This window comes from Lissotriton helveticus, chromosome 7 (genome assembly GCF_964261635.1).
Source record: "Lissotriton helveticus chromosome 7, aLisHel1.1, whole genome shotgun sequence".
Classification (NCBI taxonomy): Eukaryota; Metazoa; Chordata; class Amphibia; order Caudata; family Salamandridae; genus Lissotriton; species Lissotriton helveticus.
Genome location: NC_136068.1, coordinates 1433768444 through 1433784807, shown reverse-complemented (window position 1 = coordinate 1433784807; position 16364 = coordinate 1433768444). Strand labels below are relative to the sequence as shown.

The following is a 16364-nucleotide window of genomic DNA, read 5'->3' as shown; positions in this document are numbered from 1 at the left end:
CATGGAGAAGGGACCGCACTTCTCTCAGACGCCGTTGGGCTCAGCTTTTAGAACGTTACGGCTTAAGTATGACCTTGAACACACCATTAACATGGTAGGGACGCAGGAGGATGGCACACTCCCCCCTACATTTAAGGGTAGAGGATGCTCTTCCTTTATAGATTACATTTTGGTCTCAAGGTCCCTAATTAACAAGACAACTAGTGTAGGGATTGAATGGAGTGGCTTTAGCGACCATAACCCTCTTGTCCTGGAGCTGTTGTACAGGGTGGGTTTAAGCATTAGAGCCCAATGCACCTTCACTGAGAGAGCAACAGACCAGGGCAGGAGATTAAAATGGGCTAAAATAGATGGGGAAACGTTTTACAAGGGCCTGGTGGACGCAGGCAAACTTGCTATCAATGATTGTCTGGACACAGAAGTCCACGGGTCGAGGATAATGGAAGCTTTCGACCAGATCGCCAATCTGGTCGATGGTTTACTAAAGACCAGTGTGCCACTTAAGAACCACGGGAATCCCCGATGGTTCGACAAAGATTGCTCCAAAGCTTTGAGGGAGCTGAAAAGTTGCCTTAAAACTAAACCAAGGGTTCCTGACAAAGTTAAGAAGTGTAGGGATATTTACAAAAAGGAGATTAAGAGGAGGAAACTTGCCTTGCAGGCGGAAGCGTGGGCAGATTTACGAGAAGCAGGGGAAAGAAAGGATCTAGCAGGTTTCTGGAAAATAATTAATAATCCAACTTTCCAGGAAAAAGATACCCCGGATATAGGGGCTAACATTCTCCCAGAGCAGTGGGTCACCCACTATAGGAGCCTGTATAATCATGAGCCTGGTTCTGCTGTAGAGCTACTGGCCATTTCAACTGAGGCCCCATTGGCAGAATTCTCCCTCAAGGAGATCACTGCAGGGATTGAGGGCCTGACCAAAAATAAAGCCCCGGGGCCTGACGGAATCCCCCCAGATCTGTTCCTGAGTAATATCGAACTCTGGGCTCCTCTAATGACAAGGGTTATTAATACTGCTATTATCTGTGGCTTGCCCCCGTCTTGGTCCACGGCAGTAATTGTGCCGATTTTTAAAAAGGGCAACAGGGATGACCCAAAGTGCTACCGCCCGATCTCCCTGATCGATGTGTCAGCAAAACTTTTGGGGAGGGTAATTCTTAATAGACTGTCCGAGTGGACCGAGGAAAAAAACATCTTCTCGGACACTCAATACGGATTTAGGGCAGGGAGGTCCACTAGCGACCAGTGCCTGAACCTCTATATGCTGACTGCCAAGTATACCATGGCTAGTGATGAATCCGTTTATATGGGGTTCATGGATCTGGCAGCAGCATTTGACCACGTCAATAGGGAAAAGTTGTGGGGCATGATGCTTAGTATGGGGATAGAGAGTGGTCTAATTAATATATTGAGGGAACTGCACAGTGACACCACCGCTAAGGTCCGTTTTAATAGGGAGGGGGGACTGACTAGTTCTTTTCCTTGTATGAGTGGAGTCCGACAAGGCTGCATTCTTGCTCCCTTTTTGTTTTCCCTTTACATTAATAATTTGGAGCAGTTTTTGTTAGGTCTGAAGGTAGATTGCCCAAGGGTTGGGTCGCGTCATATTCCTGTTCTGCTTTATGCAGATGACGCGGTACTGATCGCACGCACACCAAGGAGCCTACAAATCTTGATTGATGGATTTGTTAGGTTCATGGGTGCTTTGGACCTTTCTGTTAATTTGAGTAAATCGTATGTGCTCCTGGCGGGGAAAAAAACCACCTCTAAATTTATATACACAATAGGGAGCCACATCGTGGAAGAGGTTAAAACGTTTCCCTATCTTGGTGTAACATTCGATGGTGCCTTGCGGTTTGATACCTTGGTGGAGGAACGCTGTGGTAAAATGATTGCATCTAACGGGGCAATTGCTAGCTATGGCAGGAGGCTAGGAAGATGGTCCCCGGAACAGGTGATAAACCTGTACAGCTCTGTATCATGCTCCAAGGTAATCTATGGGGCAGAAGTATGGGGCTTTGTCAATACCACTAGTATCCAACGAGAAGAAAATAAATATTTGAAATCACTCTTAAGGGCACCACAAAGTACTGCTGGTTTGATTGCCCACAGGGAGTTAGGGAGACCATATATAGAAGATCTGATAAAACTGAGGCCCATTATTGCTTGGTTAAAAATTTGGGTCAACCCTGATGCGACACTGAGTAGAGAAATTTTATCGGACTGCCTACAGAGGGACAAGTGTATGCGCATCCTTTGGCTCCTTTATGTGAAGAACACCCTAGAGGAGCTAGGTTTTGGGAACCTCTTTACCCATCCTGCAACTATTGTAGCCCAGAACAAACTGCAGGTAGGGAGAATTTTTCTAGAGCGGAAAAACCTAAGCAGAGAGGAGGCTGAAGGGTGCAAAAAGACAGTGAGGGCCCATCGCCTAGTGAAGAGCGTGGAAGGTATGGAGCCATACTTGTACCTCATGCATAATGCACAGGACAGGTTTTTGATGTGCCGCTTCAGATTGAACGTACTCCCATTTATGTTGGCATCACCAGCGGGATTTGCCACATCAATAGAACAGAAGGGGCCCTGCGGCTGCGACAACAGGTCTCCGCAGGACTCCCTTCACTTTGTTTTACTCTGCCCCTTTTACTCAATGCCCAGACGTAGATACCTAGTAGACCTTTTAAAAAAAGCTAATTTGGTCCACGCTAGGGAGGCACTAGCATTCTTACAGAAAGCTGCGGAACCCTTAGTACTGTGTAGCATTATGAATTTTATTAAGGTAGCACTTCGTTTAAGGCTTACTAGAGGAGAAGATTGAAATGTTTTTATTCTAACTTTTAAGTGTTAAATATGGCTATATTGTTGTATTTATGTTTTGTAAATCTATTGCACAAAGAACCTTGAAATGTTTAATGACTTTTTACTATGTATATTTGAGTGTGCTTTTATGGTGTTTTTTAAACACCGAATAAAGATTCTTTGAATTGAATTGAATTGAATATTTGCAGTCACTTGAAGGTAAAAAACCAACATAACAGTTACAGGATGTTTTGATTGGTTTTAACCACGCCTTTGATTCCGCCCCACCGATACCGCCCCTGCTGTACTCAGGAACAAGTTTTTAGAATGCACTTCCATTGGTGATGTGTCAGTACCTTGTGCATGTACTCATCTGTGGCCAGTCATTTGCCGCCCGCTGGTGTCAGCTGACTCTTCACGGGCTGTGTGACTGAGTCTGAGAGTAAGCGGAAATTTCACAGTGCTCACCCTGCCCAGAGAAAGGCGCTGTGCTTCAACTCCCCTTATCCTTTCTGTGTTGCACCCCATCACAAACTCACCCCAGATCTCGAAACCCCCCCTCTCTCCCTGCCAGCCTTGCTCACCCAGCTTTGTACTCCTCTTGGGGTCTTTCCGCTCACAGGTGCCTCCCGGCTGTACCTCGCCGTGCTGCGCTGCTTCCTCCTCGGAGCCCTGAGCCGGGCCCTGCAGGGGGCTCTCCTCAGACCCCAGGAGAGTAGGAGCCGGGAGCTGAAGGAGCTTGGAGAGGTCTGGAGCTTCCGGGCTGACAGCTCCAAGAGCTGAAACTGTGGCTTTGAGGAGCGCTAGTTTCGAATTCCACTGTGAGAGGTACGTGATGGACTGCGGGGATGAGGGAGCGTGAGGGGGGCAGACCGACACATGTGCAAGACTGAGGTGACGTGGCCAGAGACGACAGGCAATGCAAGATCTGTAGTTCTCACTACAGCATGGACAGCCTGTGGTGACCATCAACTTGCATCTCCAGCACTACTACAGCAATGACAATCTGCGATGCCCAGCCTGCTCTTCATGCCACAACAAAGACCACCCATGGCGCATTTCTTGTTCCTTGCAATCTCCTCCTCTGCAAAGGGAACTTTTTAAAAAGTAACTTCCAACGTGGTCTGTCTTAGCTTGTAGCTTTCACCCTGTCTCATTGGACCAGGTAACTGCAAGTGCTTTTAGGAGCTATACCTACATTTAATCCTATAAATGGTATTAGTCTTTTCTCTGTATCTCTGTTCTACTGATTGGATTTTTGTCTTTTGATGACAATTTTTGACATTTTACTCTTTTTTTGTATTGTTTTGGAATTTCTCTTGTGCTGTGTTTTCACTTTATTACTGTTTGTGTGGTGCATAAATACATTACACGCTGCCTCTAAGTTTAGCATGACTACTTTTGTGCCAAGCACAGATTAATTTAGTGACTTTTGTGGTTTGTCCTGACAAACATTGTGGCTGTTGCTTGAGTAGGGTTTCACCCCCGCATCAATCAAAAGCCCAACTTCTCACAGTCGTATTGTAATTGGTATTCACAATAGATTGTTTTTATTTTTGGCCCTATTGTCCACACTATATAAAGTTACAAAAATAGCAACATAAATTAAATAACATTTCGAAGAGACTCATTTTCTTTCCATTTTAACCAATTCTACAATGATCAGCTAGCGATCTGAAAAATACAAAATGTTCAATCCTTCCAGTCTTTGGATTTAGAATTCAATTATTGTTAGCCACTTGTTATAGGTATGCTGAATTTAACTCTAGAATTAGAATTCCTAAAGCTAGGTACATTTTGCATCTATAGCTATTCAGCATTGCTTCCAGAAATCCATCTATCTAGATTTGTGTATAATAAAGAGAAATAATTGAAAATGTAGTTAGTGCCCATGTTTAAACCCCAGAGCAGCAGCAGCTCATCCGTAGGGACTAGCGGCCATATCCCTTCCCTTTTTTCCAAGAAGACATTTGTGTGTCAGGCTGAATAAAGGCTGAATAAAGGTCAGCCTGCAGACACCCTTTTTTTCAGGTCAGGGAGCCTGCAGCTGGACAGATGCAAAATGTGCATGCTCCTGGCTGCCTGACCTGAACCTTTGTGGGCTGAGGATTTCAGCTTTCCTGTGGGCGTGACAGCTTGACAAAAGTGCCTCGAGGCCCTTACCCCCCATAGCATCACCCATTGCATCAGACCTGCGCAATTCAGTTTTAAGCCCTGTCACAGACTTGTTGCAGATTGGGGTGGGGACAGAAGCCTTGCTGACCCCATCCCACTCTTTGACGAGGTTGGGACTGCTGCCTTCCCTCATTAGCTGAGGCAGCAGTTTCAACCCTACTGGGACCTCCAAGACCTGGGACTGATGGCTCCCCTTAATGGCTGACTTGAGGTCAGCCAATGAGAGAAGCTTGCAGCCCCATTCCTCCTGGTACCTCCGAGGCTTTCTTCTCGGAGATCTCCATGTAAGAGAAGATGTTTTTTTAATGTTTGGTGTATGTGTGCATGTATGTATGAGTGTATGTGTATTTGTTAGCGAGTGTTGTGAAATGGTGTGTGTGTATGAATGATTGATGTGAGTGATGTGTATGAATGCTTGTGTGCCTCACCTCCCTGGTAAAATGACCAGCTGACACTGCTCCAGAGCAGCAAATGGAACTTAGTATACAACTGAAGAAACTTTCTCGTTGAAATAAGGTTCCACCATTCCTGACTTGTGAATACAAGCATTGAACAGTTTGACTCAGACTCTAAATGGCACTGTACTCAGGTGACAGTAACATCAGGCAAGTAAAATGACCCTAGTACCATGCAGTTAGAAGTAGAACCCCATGTATTGCGAAATTACTGTGTGGGTCTGATTATTCCAGTTGTAAACCACATGGGATTCAACATTGCATGGCTTTTTGCCACATTCATTTACCTCTTGCTGTGAGCTGGTAATAAATGAATGCAGAGACGTGAGTGGAGTGTGGGGTTATGGGAAAGGATTGGGAAGAAGTAGGAGAGGGATGGAACTTTTTCTAACAAGCCTTTCTTCTAGCATTTTATGATCCCCCATAAGAAAAAAAACCAACAAGAGGATTGACTGTTGCTGCAGCCAAGGCCTGGTGCTATTTTTCTAGACAGAATTACTAGCTAGAAAATGCTGTCAGATTATCCCACCCCTGTTAAAACCGGGTGAGGAAAAACCTAACCACTAATATTTAGGTGCAGTGACATTAACACATCAAAACATGCATTAAAGTTGCCCCTAACTTGTAAACAGCCCCATATCCAACAGGTTTCTGATGGATTTAAGCGAAGCGCTTAGCCAGTAGAGCAGTACTGCCTTTCAGCCCTGATGTCTTCTCACTGGCATCCCCTTACCTATTTTAACTTTTGCTACATCTTTATTGTAAAAATGTCTGTGACATACTAATATTTTTCTCGTAGTTTCTGAGACAAATATTTATGGTATCAAGTCCCAGTGAAGTTCTATATGGGCTATTGACAGTTTTTCCCTGAATTCAGCTCTTAGTTGTATTTTTTAAGCTTTAAATAATTTCCCCAGCACTTTCTTTATATTTGCAATACTCTTTTTTATCTGTGACAGTTCCTTGTTCCTTCTTGGCTGTTTGTGTGCCTTGCTAGTATTGCAGACGTGTGGTGGGGAAATCCCAAAATGTCCATTTGCTTGGACATCTTGGGTAGCTGTTGCCAGAGACATCAATCGACCCTCTCTTATGGTCATTTTGCTTTTGGTTGTTTCTGCTTTTACAACAGACTTTGACAAATATTTTCTTCAGTCGCCTTGATTCTGTACACCTCCCTTAGTAGTAGTTGTTTATTTTTAAGATAATAAATAAACAACTCAGAAACTCAGTGGATATCTAGAAATAAAAGGTGGTGGGTCACTGTATTAAAATGCATTATGTATCTTGAAGAATACCCCACCCATCTTCCCCACTTGGGTAGTATCAAAGACGCCCACAGGTCTAATGACGGCTTGGGGTGAGGGATTAGAAGTAGTTCCTCATCACATACCACACATGCATAAAGCCCCTGAGTCTGCACCCAAGTCTGGATCGCAGCACAGCCTGCAGATTCAGAGATCCTCCTGTCGAAAGTGGTATCCCTTCTCATGGGTATTAACTCCTCTGCTCTTAAACCCAGTACCTGTCCAAATGTGTGGACCCCTAACCCAGTTCTTGTATCATTTTAAGTGGTGTGGGATTGATATTTGGAGGACACGGCTCTGAAGCTCCCCAGTTCCACTTCTCACTGACATCATCTCTTCAGCATGTCACTCAATCTCCTTGGATGCATCCATTTTGCACTTGTGCTGGAGTGAATTTCTTCATCAGGCTAGTTCTCTCCTCAGTAGGTCAAATAATGAAGGACATTTTATGCACAGATGGCAAGGAAGCAGTCCACAAAGCAGTTACTGGTGGGGAACTCTAGAAAGCCATCACAGCTTACCTTGAAGTAATGGACATATTCCCCTTTATTTCCGAAGGCCAAACAACATATTAGCCTGCCTTCAGTGTATTCCTTGACTTTCACCTCTCAAACAATAGTACAAATTGCAATGAAAATTAATTGAAGGGACATACCTCTAGGAAGAAGGATAGTTTCCAGTAATGGAGCTAACACATTGCCAGCTGGATCTTTCAGGATTTTCACAAGAAGGGCTTTAATAAAAGAAACAGATGTTATAAAATTAGTCAAAAACGGTTAATATTTATCACAGCCAATTTAATCTTCAGTAGCCACCGCTACCCCTGATCTACAAGAAAAGGAACAGAAAATAAAGCAAAATAGAAAACTACTCTTTGCTATCTGAATGAGTTACAACTGCTTATTTGCATAATCAGTAAGGATAACCATTTACCACCACTCACATTTGGATATATGCTCAAACATTTTTGTGCATTAGAGGTGCAGGTGCTAAACAGTATTTTGTTTCTTCAATTATGTTATGCCCTACATTTCCCATCACTGCTTCCTGGCATGTTGCTTCTTCAGGGTTTATACTAATCTTGCCTAATATTGCCAAGAATATTGTCTGCTTATGGAAATTCTCAAACATAGGTTCGCACAAACACACCACACCAACAACAGCTGTGATCTCTTTAAAGAAATCAGGTCAGTTCCCTGCCTAGACAGGTATCCCCATGCGCTGCTTTAGTTAGGAAAACTTTGTGGCATATTACCAAGGGCCATTATCGCCGCTTTAGCGGGACTTTTTCCCGCTAATGCGGCGATAATTTTATCGCCCTATTACCAAGCTGTGGCTAACACCAGTTAGCGACAGTTTGTAGGCGATAGCGGGCATTTAGGGGCCCACTTTGCATGTCAGCGATAATTATCGCTAATGACATGCAAAGTGGGCGTGCCAAAATGTCAGCGACTGAAAACAGTTGTTGCAATCGCTATCGCCTATGATCAACACAGGCGTAGTTTTGGAAATATTCGCGCTAAGCGCGAATATCTCCAAAAGCTAACGCCTGCCCTGGCCAGTTCTTAGCCATGTTATCCAATGAGAGGTGGATAACATGGCTAAGAGCATTGTCACGGTAATGCCTGAATATCACTGTATTGACAGCGATATTCACGCATTTCGCCTGTTTTTTATCGCTCCTGAGATAAACCTTGCTAATAGCAGGGTATCTCAGCGATAGAAACAGGTGAAGGGCGGCGATAGAAATATTCCCGCTAAGCCAACACAACGATAATTATCGCTAGTTGTTGGTAATATGCCCCATTATTTTTTCTTTCTCCTACTTCTACTAGCAACTCTATCATGCACTCTGTTCTCACAAATAATGTCATTTGTGATGCAATAAGTGTTGCTATCAATGCTATAATTTCACATGGTAAAAGTAATATGCAAGGGTATTACCAGTGCAAGGAGAAGGTGCGAGTTGTTGTTAATGTGATGTGCCGAGTGAGATGACAAGTGAGGTGACAACACGGTGTTCGGAGCTGCACGACTTATAGTAATTTGAATGTTTTGCGTAAATTAAAATATGTAGTATATGTTTAAAATTTCTACAATTTGTGTGGTTTAAGTTTTTAAGTACATAAAGAATAAATGAAGTTAGAGTAATATAAAGGTGGTGCGTTCATTTTAAGTTGAAGGTATACATATAACTTTAGCATCTTTAATGTTTGCGTAGTTTTGTATAAAATAATAAATTAAGTTTGCCTAACTATAACAAATGTTTAACTGTTGTTTTTTTCATTGAATTCGATTTTAAAAAATGTATAAAAATGTTTTTTCAAATCTATTTCAAATCTTGAAGTCTGGTTTTGTTAAGTGGATGTAAAACAATAGAATGCAGGAGTGCTCTTTAGTGTAGTGTTATAGAGTGGAATAGAGTGGAGTGACATAGGGTACAGTTGACTAAACTGTTATAGAGTGCAGTGAAGTGGAGTGGACTAGAGTGGACATGTGTAGCATAGAGTCGATTAAAGTGTAAAAAAATGGAGTGATGTGTTGTAGAGTTTTGGAAAGTGTAGCATGAAGCAGAGTTTTGTACAGTGTAGTGTAGGAGCATCGAGTGGAGTACTGTTGCCCAGAGAGTCTTGTAGAGACGAATTGCATAGAGTGGAATACAGTTTGGGTGAGTGGAGGGGTGTAGAGTGGTGTGTTGTACAGTGTCGTAGAGAGGGGTCAAACATTGTGCAGTAAAATAGAGTGGAGTGGAGTCCTGTGAAGTAACGTAATGTGGATTAGCATATTATAGAGTAGAGTGTCACTGTGGAGTAGAGTGGAGTGGCGTAGCGTACAGTGGAGTATAGTGCTTTATAGTGGAGTGTTGTGTGGTACAGTGAAGTGGACTGGTGTACCGTAGAGTTTCTCTGCCTCTCTCGCCTCTTCTTTGTGCCCTGTTGGTCTCTCTTTTGTTTTTTAACGCTCACCCTCTGGGGGTCTCTTCTTCATTTTTCACACTTTCCTTCTGCTCTCTACTTCGTTTTTCACCGTTTCCGTCTTCTTGCTCTTTCCTTCGTTTTACTCTACCACTACTGGGCCGCAGCTCCCCTCCAGTATGTCCTTCCAGCTCCTGCCTCCCACATCCTAGCTGACCTGCCCTCCCCCTGCTCCCTACTTGATGGTGGCCGCTATGTGGCAAGAAGAGCAAGAACACTGACCTACTTAGTGGGCCTGCTCTCTCCCGTGTAGCTCCACCACTACGTTCTTCCCCCGGAGCTCCGTTGCAGGGTGTTCGAGGCCCTCCTCCACCCACAGGCTCCTTCAGGGGCCTCATCCCACGGTGGTCCAGTGGGAGGGCAATCTGCTCCTCTGCTTCTCTGCCTCTCTTGCCTCGTCTTTGAACCCTTCTGCTCTCTCATTTTCACTCTTTCCCTCTGCTCTTTCATTTGTTTTTCACTCTTTCTCACTGCTCTCTCCTTTGTATTTCACCCTTTACCTCGTCTTGCTCTTACCTTATTTTTTCCGTGCTGCTGCTGCCCTGTCACTACTTTCCCCTCCAGGGTGTCCTTTCTACTCTTGCCTCCCAGCTGACCTGTCCTCCACCGATCCCTACTTAATGGTGACTGCTGCATGGCAAGAAGAGAAAGACCACTGACCTGGTCAGTGTGACTTCTGTCCCCCCACGCAGCTCCACCACTAATGTTGTTCCATGGGCCTCCATAGATCTGTTGCAGAATGTTGAAGGACCTCCTCCACCCGCCTCATCCCTGGTGGTCCAGTGGAAGAGCACTCTGCTCTTCTACTGCTCTGCCTCTGTCTGTTTGACTCTTCTTTGTGCCCTTTTGCAGTGTCTAATTTGTCACTCTTTCCCTCTGCTTTCTCCTACATTTTCCACTTTTTCCCTCGGCTCTCTCCCTCATTTTTCACCCTTTCACTCTTCTTGCTCTTTCCTTCATTTTTGGCTGCCCCTGCTGCTCTCAGAGCCCCTCTCCACTCCAGTGTGTCCTTCCCACTCCTGCCTCCCAGCTGCAGTGCGGCCGTACCGCTTGCACACCAAAGGTATGCATAAGGCAGCCTGTCTGTCACTATCCTTGACCGATCTCTCGATGCTAACCAACACCCACAGGCTTGTCTCCTGTCTGCTCTGCAGCTGCACATTCACCCATCTCCGTACCCAGGAACATCTCCCAGCCTACTGGACATCTCCGCTCACAAACCACTCAACTGCATCCTTCTCAACGTATGCTCCCTACAAAAGCATGAAATAGAAATCTGGAACCTCTTCAACACCTGCTTTCCCAACGTTGCCTTCCTCATGGAAATCTGAACCAACCCCAACTAGGCACCCAACATTGCTACAGCCTGTTCTCCGACAGAAAAAAGATCCTGCGGAAGGACCCCCCATCCACTCAGGAGGAGGCATTATCATTGTTCACAAAAGCAACCTCTACCTGACCTAAGGGAGTCCCAGATGACACAATGAACCTCATGGAGCAACTCCACTTCCAAATCTAGACCAACCCCAAACCGAATCTTTACCTTTAACAATGCCATCATCATCTTTATTGCACCCCGGGCCCCTGCATCCACAGACTACATCCGACTTGGAGACCTAAACTTCCACCTGGATAACCACGACATCTCAAACCCCACCTCCCTCCTAGAAAACCACTCCTGCGTAGGACTAAATCAACTAGTCACTGCTAACCCTGGGTCATGAACTCCGCTCTGCTCACGGAGTTTGGGGATTTTCCGCACTCCGTGTTATGTGGAGCTCACAGAGATCCACAAAAACGCCCACGTAGCGGAGCCGAGTTTTTTTCCTCGCTCGTGTTATTCAACATCAAGTTGGCGAGCGCTGACGAAGAAAATCAACCTCCCGGCGAGATTTTTCCTCGTTCGCGATCGTCAACATCAAATTGGCGAGCACAAGCATGGAAAATCGACCCCCTGACGAGATTTCTCAATGCGGGGTGTCAGGTTGCTCATTGCGAGTGGTCACGTATGCTCACGACGGCTTGCGTTGAGAAACTTCCGGTTCACCTTGAGAAAGCTGCTGCAGGAGTAAAAATCTACTTGAGGAGCAGAAAAATAAAACTTGCCCTCTGCATGGTGCCATTCGCAATGATTGCACAGTGCGGACAAACATCCGGTAATGTGCAATCACCGCCAACGTCATTTTTCTATCGTACTCCACCACAAGCAGTGCTCTGCGTAGTGCGGCTGAGTTTTTTTTTTCACTTCGGGGTGTTCCGAGCAGCGCAACTCCGCAAACTCCACCCAAGTTTAGTCACTGCACCCACGCACACAGCAGGACACACACTCGACCTCAACTTCACCAGAGGAAACATCATCTCCTACAGCCACACCACAGAACTCTTCTGGATAGATCATTACTGCACCCACTTCCCCTTAAAAACAACACCGTACACAAACACACCCAATGCCTTCCCCGCAAAAGCTGGAACAAAATCACTACAGACCAGATCATCTTCATCCTCGTCAGCACCCTACCACCGACCAGGTCGGATGCAAACACTGCAGCACAGAACCTCTACCGCTAGACCACAAACTGCACGGACACACTCCCTCCCCCAAGAAAGCCAACAGAAGACACATCAAGAAAGCAAGTTGGTTCACCCCTGCACTCTGAGAATTCAGACGCTCCTGCAGAAGACTCGAAGAGACATGGAGGAACAACAAAACTCTCAAAATCCAGCACCGCCTATAAAGCAACACCACCGCACACCATCAACTCATCAAATCCACAAGGAAGACCACCAGCACACCCAATACCAAAAAACCCTTCTCCATCATCAAGTAATTCAGCAAACCTTGCAGCGAAGCAACAGACATCCCACCCTCCCAAGACCTCTGCAACAGACTTAGCAATTTCTTCCACAACAAGATTAAGATGATCTTTGACAACTTCGACAACCAAGACAACTTTACCAGTCCAGATCCCCCCTCACGTGACGTCACCCAATAGACTTTGCTCAAATGGATCATGTTTACGACAGAAGACACCTTGAAGACCATGAAAAGCATTCACTCTGAAGGGATATATGACGTTAAAACGCATGTTTTTACAACGCATACCGTTACAACGGGACTTTTACAACGCCAATACTATTACCACGCATGTATTTACAACGCATTTTTTTACAACGCAGGTACTTTTACAACGCATACCATTACAACGTAAGTATTGGTAAGTATATATTTTTTTTTTAATTGTATATTATTTAAAATTAATATAATGTAATGTAATTGTATTTAATTTAATTTAATTTAATTTAATTTCATTTAATTAATTTAATTTAAATTTAATTTTATTTTATTTTTACCCTGTACCCCTTTATCCAAAAACCCAAAACTGACCCTGAACCCTAAAAATACCCCTTTACCCAAAAACCCAAAACTGACCCTGAACCCTAAAAATACCCCTTTACCAAAAAACCCAAAACTGACCCTAAACCCTAAAAATACCCCTTTACCCAAAAACCCAAAACTGACCCTAAACCCTAAAAATACCCCTTTACCCAAAAACTGAAAACTGACCCTAAACCCTAAAAATACCCCTTTACCCAAAAACTGAAAACTGACCCTGAACCCTAAAAATACCCCTTTACCCAAAAACTGAAAACTGACCCTGAACCCTAAAAATACCCCTTTACCCAAAAACTGAAAACTGACCCTGAACCCTAAAAATACCCCTTTACTAAAAAACTGAAAACTGACCCTGAACCCTAAAAATACCCCTTTACCCAAAAACTGAAAACTGACCCTGAACCCTAAAAATACCCCTTTACCCAAAAACTGAAAACTGACCCTGAACCCTAAAAATACCCTTTTACCCAAAAACTGAAAACTGACCCTAAACCCTAAAAATACCCCTTTAAAAAAAACCTAACATATAACATTTTAAATATAATTATATACTTACCAATACTTACGTTGTAATGGTATGCGTTGTAAAAGTACCTGCGTTGTAAAAACATGCGTTGTAAATAAATGCGTGGTAATGGTATTTGCGTTGTAAAAGTTCCGTTGTAATGGTATTGCGTTGTAAAAAATGCGTTGTAATGTGTGTTTACCACTCTGAAGCCCTAGCAGACTGTTGCCTCAGCCGTTGCACCCATACTACATCGAACAATCAACTGCTCCGTTGAGACCGCCACCTTCCCCGATGACTGGAAACACGCCAAAGTCAACCTCTACATGAAGAAACCCTCAGTGGTTCTGATGGACCTCAAGAACTTCATACACCTCTTCCTACTTCCCTTCGCAGCCATTGGCATCCCAGCCATCTCCCAAACCAGATTCCGAAGCAACCACAGCACTGAGGCCCCCCTACTTGCAGCCACCGTTGACATGCGCTCGACCAGGGTGAAATGACAGCCCTCATCCTCTGGGACTCTCAGCAAGATTTGCACCGTCTCCCACCGCACTCTAGCCACCAGACTCCATTACACTGGCCTCCACAGCAAGGCCGTCAACTGGATACGTTCCTTCCTCACTGGCAGAACACTGCAGGTTAGACACCCTCCCTACCTCTCGAACCAACAGAAACCAACTGCAGAGTGCCCCAGGGTTCCTCCCTCAGCTCTACTCTTTTCAACATCTACATGGCCCCCCTTGCAACTATTGTCAGGAGCTACAGGTTCAACATCTTCTCTTAAACCAATGACAACCAGTTGATCATCTCCCTCACCAACAAACCTAACTTCACCAAATACAATTTCCAAGAAGGGATGAAAGCCACTGCCACCTGGATGAAGATCAGCTGCCTAAAACTCCAGTCAGAAAAGATAGACGTCCCCATCCTTGGCTCTACCCCCTCCATATGGAACAAATCCTTGTGGCCCTCTGCCCTCGGAAATCTCCCCACCCCGATGGACCACGCTCGAAAACTCAGCATATTACTATACTCATCCCTCACAATGAATCACCAGATCAGAGCCATATCCTCAACCTGCGTCAAGCATGATGACCTCCATGGGTTTTGCAAGGACCTCGGTGGCATCAAACAATGAAATTACTCACTGCACGAGATCCAAAATCCCTCTCCCTAGGATAAACCCATGCTGCTGGACCAACAATTGTCTCTGTATTACACTACCTAGACAGCTGGAAAACATTTTATAGTAGAGCTGACATCACTATTTAGTTATGTAATTTGCCTATAAAAGCCCAAAGCTGTAGGATCCTTGCCCGTTTTAAAAACAATAATTACATTTGCAGTACCCCAGGACCCTGGAGGGAGTGCCCCATCCCTAACTTCCTTAAAAAGCCCCAACATCGCCTTAAGAAGTTCTACATAGAAAACCTTATTAAATTCCAAAGGAATAGAATCAGTTCCTACAGCCTTTCCAGATGGAAGAGCCTGGAGTGCTGCTTAAAATTCTCCTGGTGAAATGTCTGCCCCTAATAGAGACCTCTCCTCCTGAGTAGTTTACTGCAAGTCCCTGAGTCCACATATGCCTCTAAATCCCAAGGACACCCTGTAGGGGAGGCTTTATACATATCAGAGTAGAATTCTCTGAATGCCTCTCTAACATCAGCAGGGTCTGTTACCATGCTGCCTTGCATATTCCTGATGTGACCAATATGCCCAGCTGCCTGCTTTTGCCTTGCCCTAACTGCAAGGAGACACTCCACACATTCATTATAATCATAGCACTCCAGAGCTTCAGCCAGCAATTTCCCAGTGATCTTCTCAGCTGTAGATTCATTTAGGCATGCCTTGGTAATAGCCATCAAATTCAGCACTGGGGTAAGGTCTCTCCCCATAGCCAGAGCGCTGATCAATTCTGCCTGCCTGATACTAAGATTTTGAAATCATTATTTAATCTTACACTGGTCCAGTTTCTGTTTGGCTATACCAAACCTCAGGGATTCACCTTTTACTCTGGCCTTGAAGGCATCCCGGACCATCCAGAGAGAAGCTACCTTTGCAAAATTCGAAATACAGCCCTTCATATGGCTTACGTATTCTGGATCCGACAGAAGGGCCATCTCAAAGGTTCATCTTCTAGAAACACTAATCATAATCCATCAAGAGGGAGTTCCAAGACAACTGGGTTGTGATAAGACATTCATTTTGGGAAGAGTTCAACCTGAGCCCCCCGAACTAAAACTGGGGAGACTTGAAAAGAATCCAACCTTGCAAATTTACGGTGGGGGGGGGCTGAATAATAAGTGTATCCTGGCTCAGGAGCTTTTAGGCTAGGCCAGACATCAATTAAACCAATGTAATTTCAGAAAAGTTCCTGAAAGATCTAGATAAATGTGGTTTGCACCCACCATGGCATGCTTCACTGCCCCCAGGAACCCCTCTAGACCCATTTAGATTAAAGTCTATGCAAACTATATATGGAGCAGGCCAATATGGTAATTCAACTGCTGAGAAGATGAGCAGGCCAGGGCCATCAATAAGTGGGGCATATATTGAGCATAGTGTAAAGGACCCACTGACAGTTTTACACTGGATTATTATCCATCTTCTGAGCCTGTCTACTGCCTTACAGCCAGAAGTGACAGTATTTCCTTTAACTAGGATGGCAACCTCTTTGGTCCTGGTGTCCGGAGTTGTGTAACATGCTACCTTCAGCCATAAGAAGTTTAACACAGCACAATCACTCCG

The 16364-nt window shown here is 44.6% G+C and overlaps 1 protein-coding gene across 2 annotated transcripts in view; it reads right to left on the bottom strand.

Moving 5' to 3' along the window:
- Window positions 1-16364, bottom strand: part of LOC144770336 (cytosolic phospholipase A2 gamma-like) — a 902397-nt gene that overhangs the window by 359207 nt on the left and 526826 nt on the right. For both annotated transcript variants that reach the window (XM_078654776.1, XM_078654777.1), the window contains exon 10: window positions 7395-7472. In XM_078654776.1, coding sequence (XP_078510902.1) covers window positions 7395-7472 — 78 coding nt within the window. The remainder of the gene's footprint in view (window positions 1-7394; window positions 7473-16364) is intronic.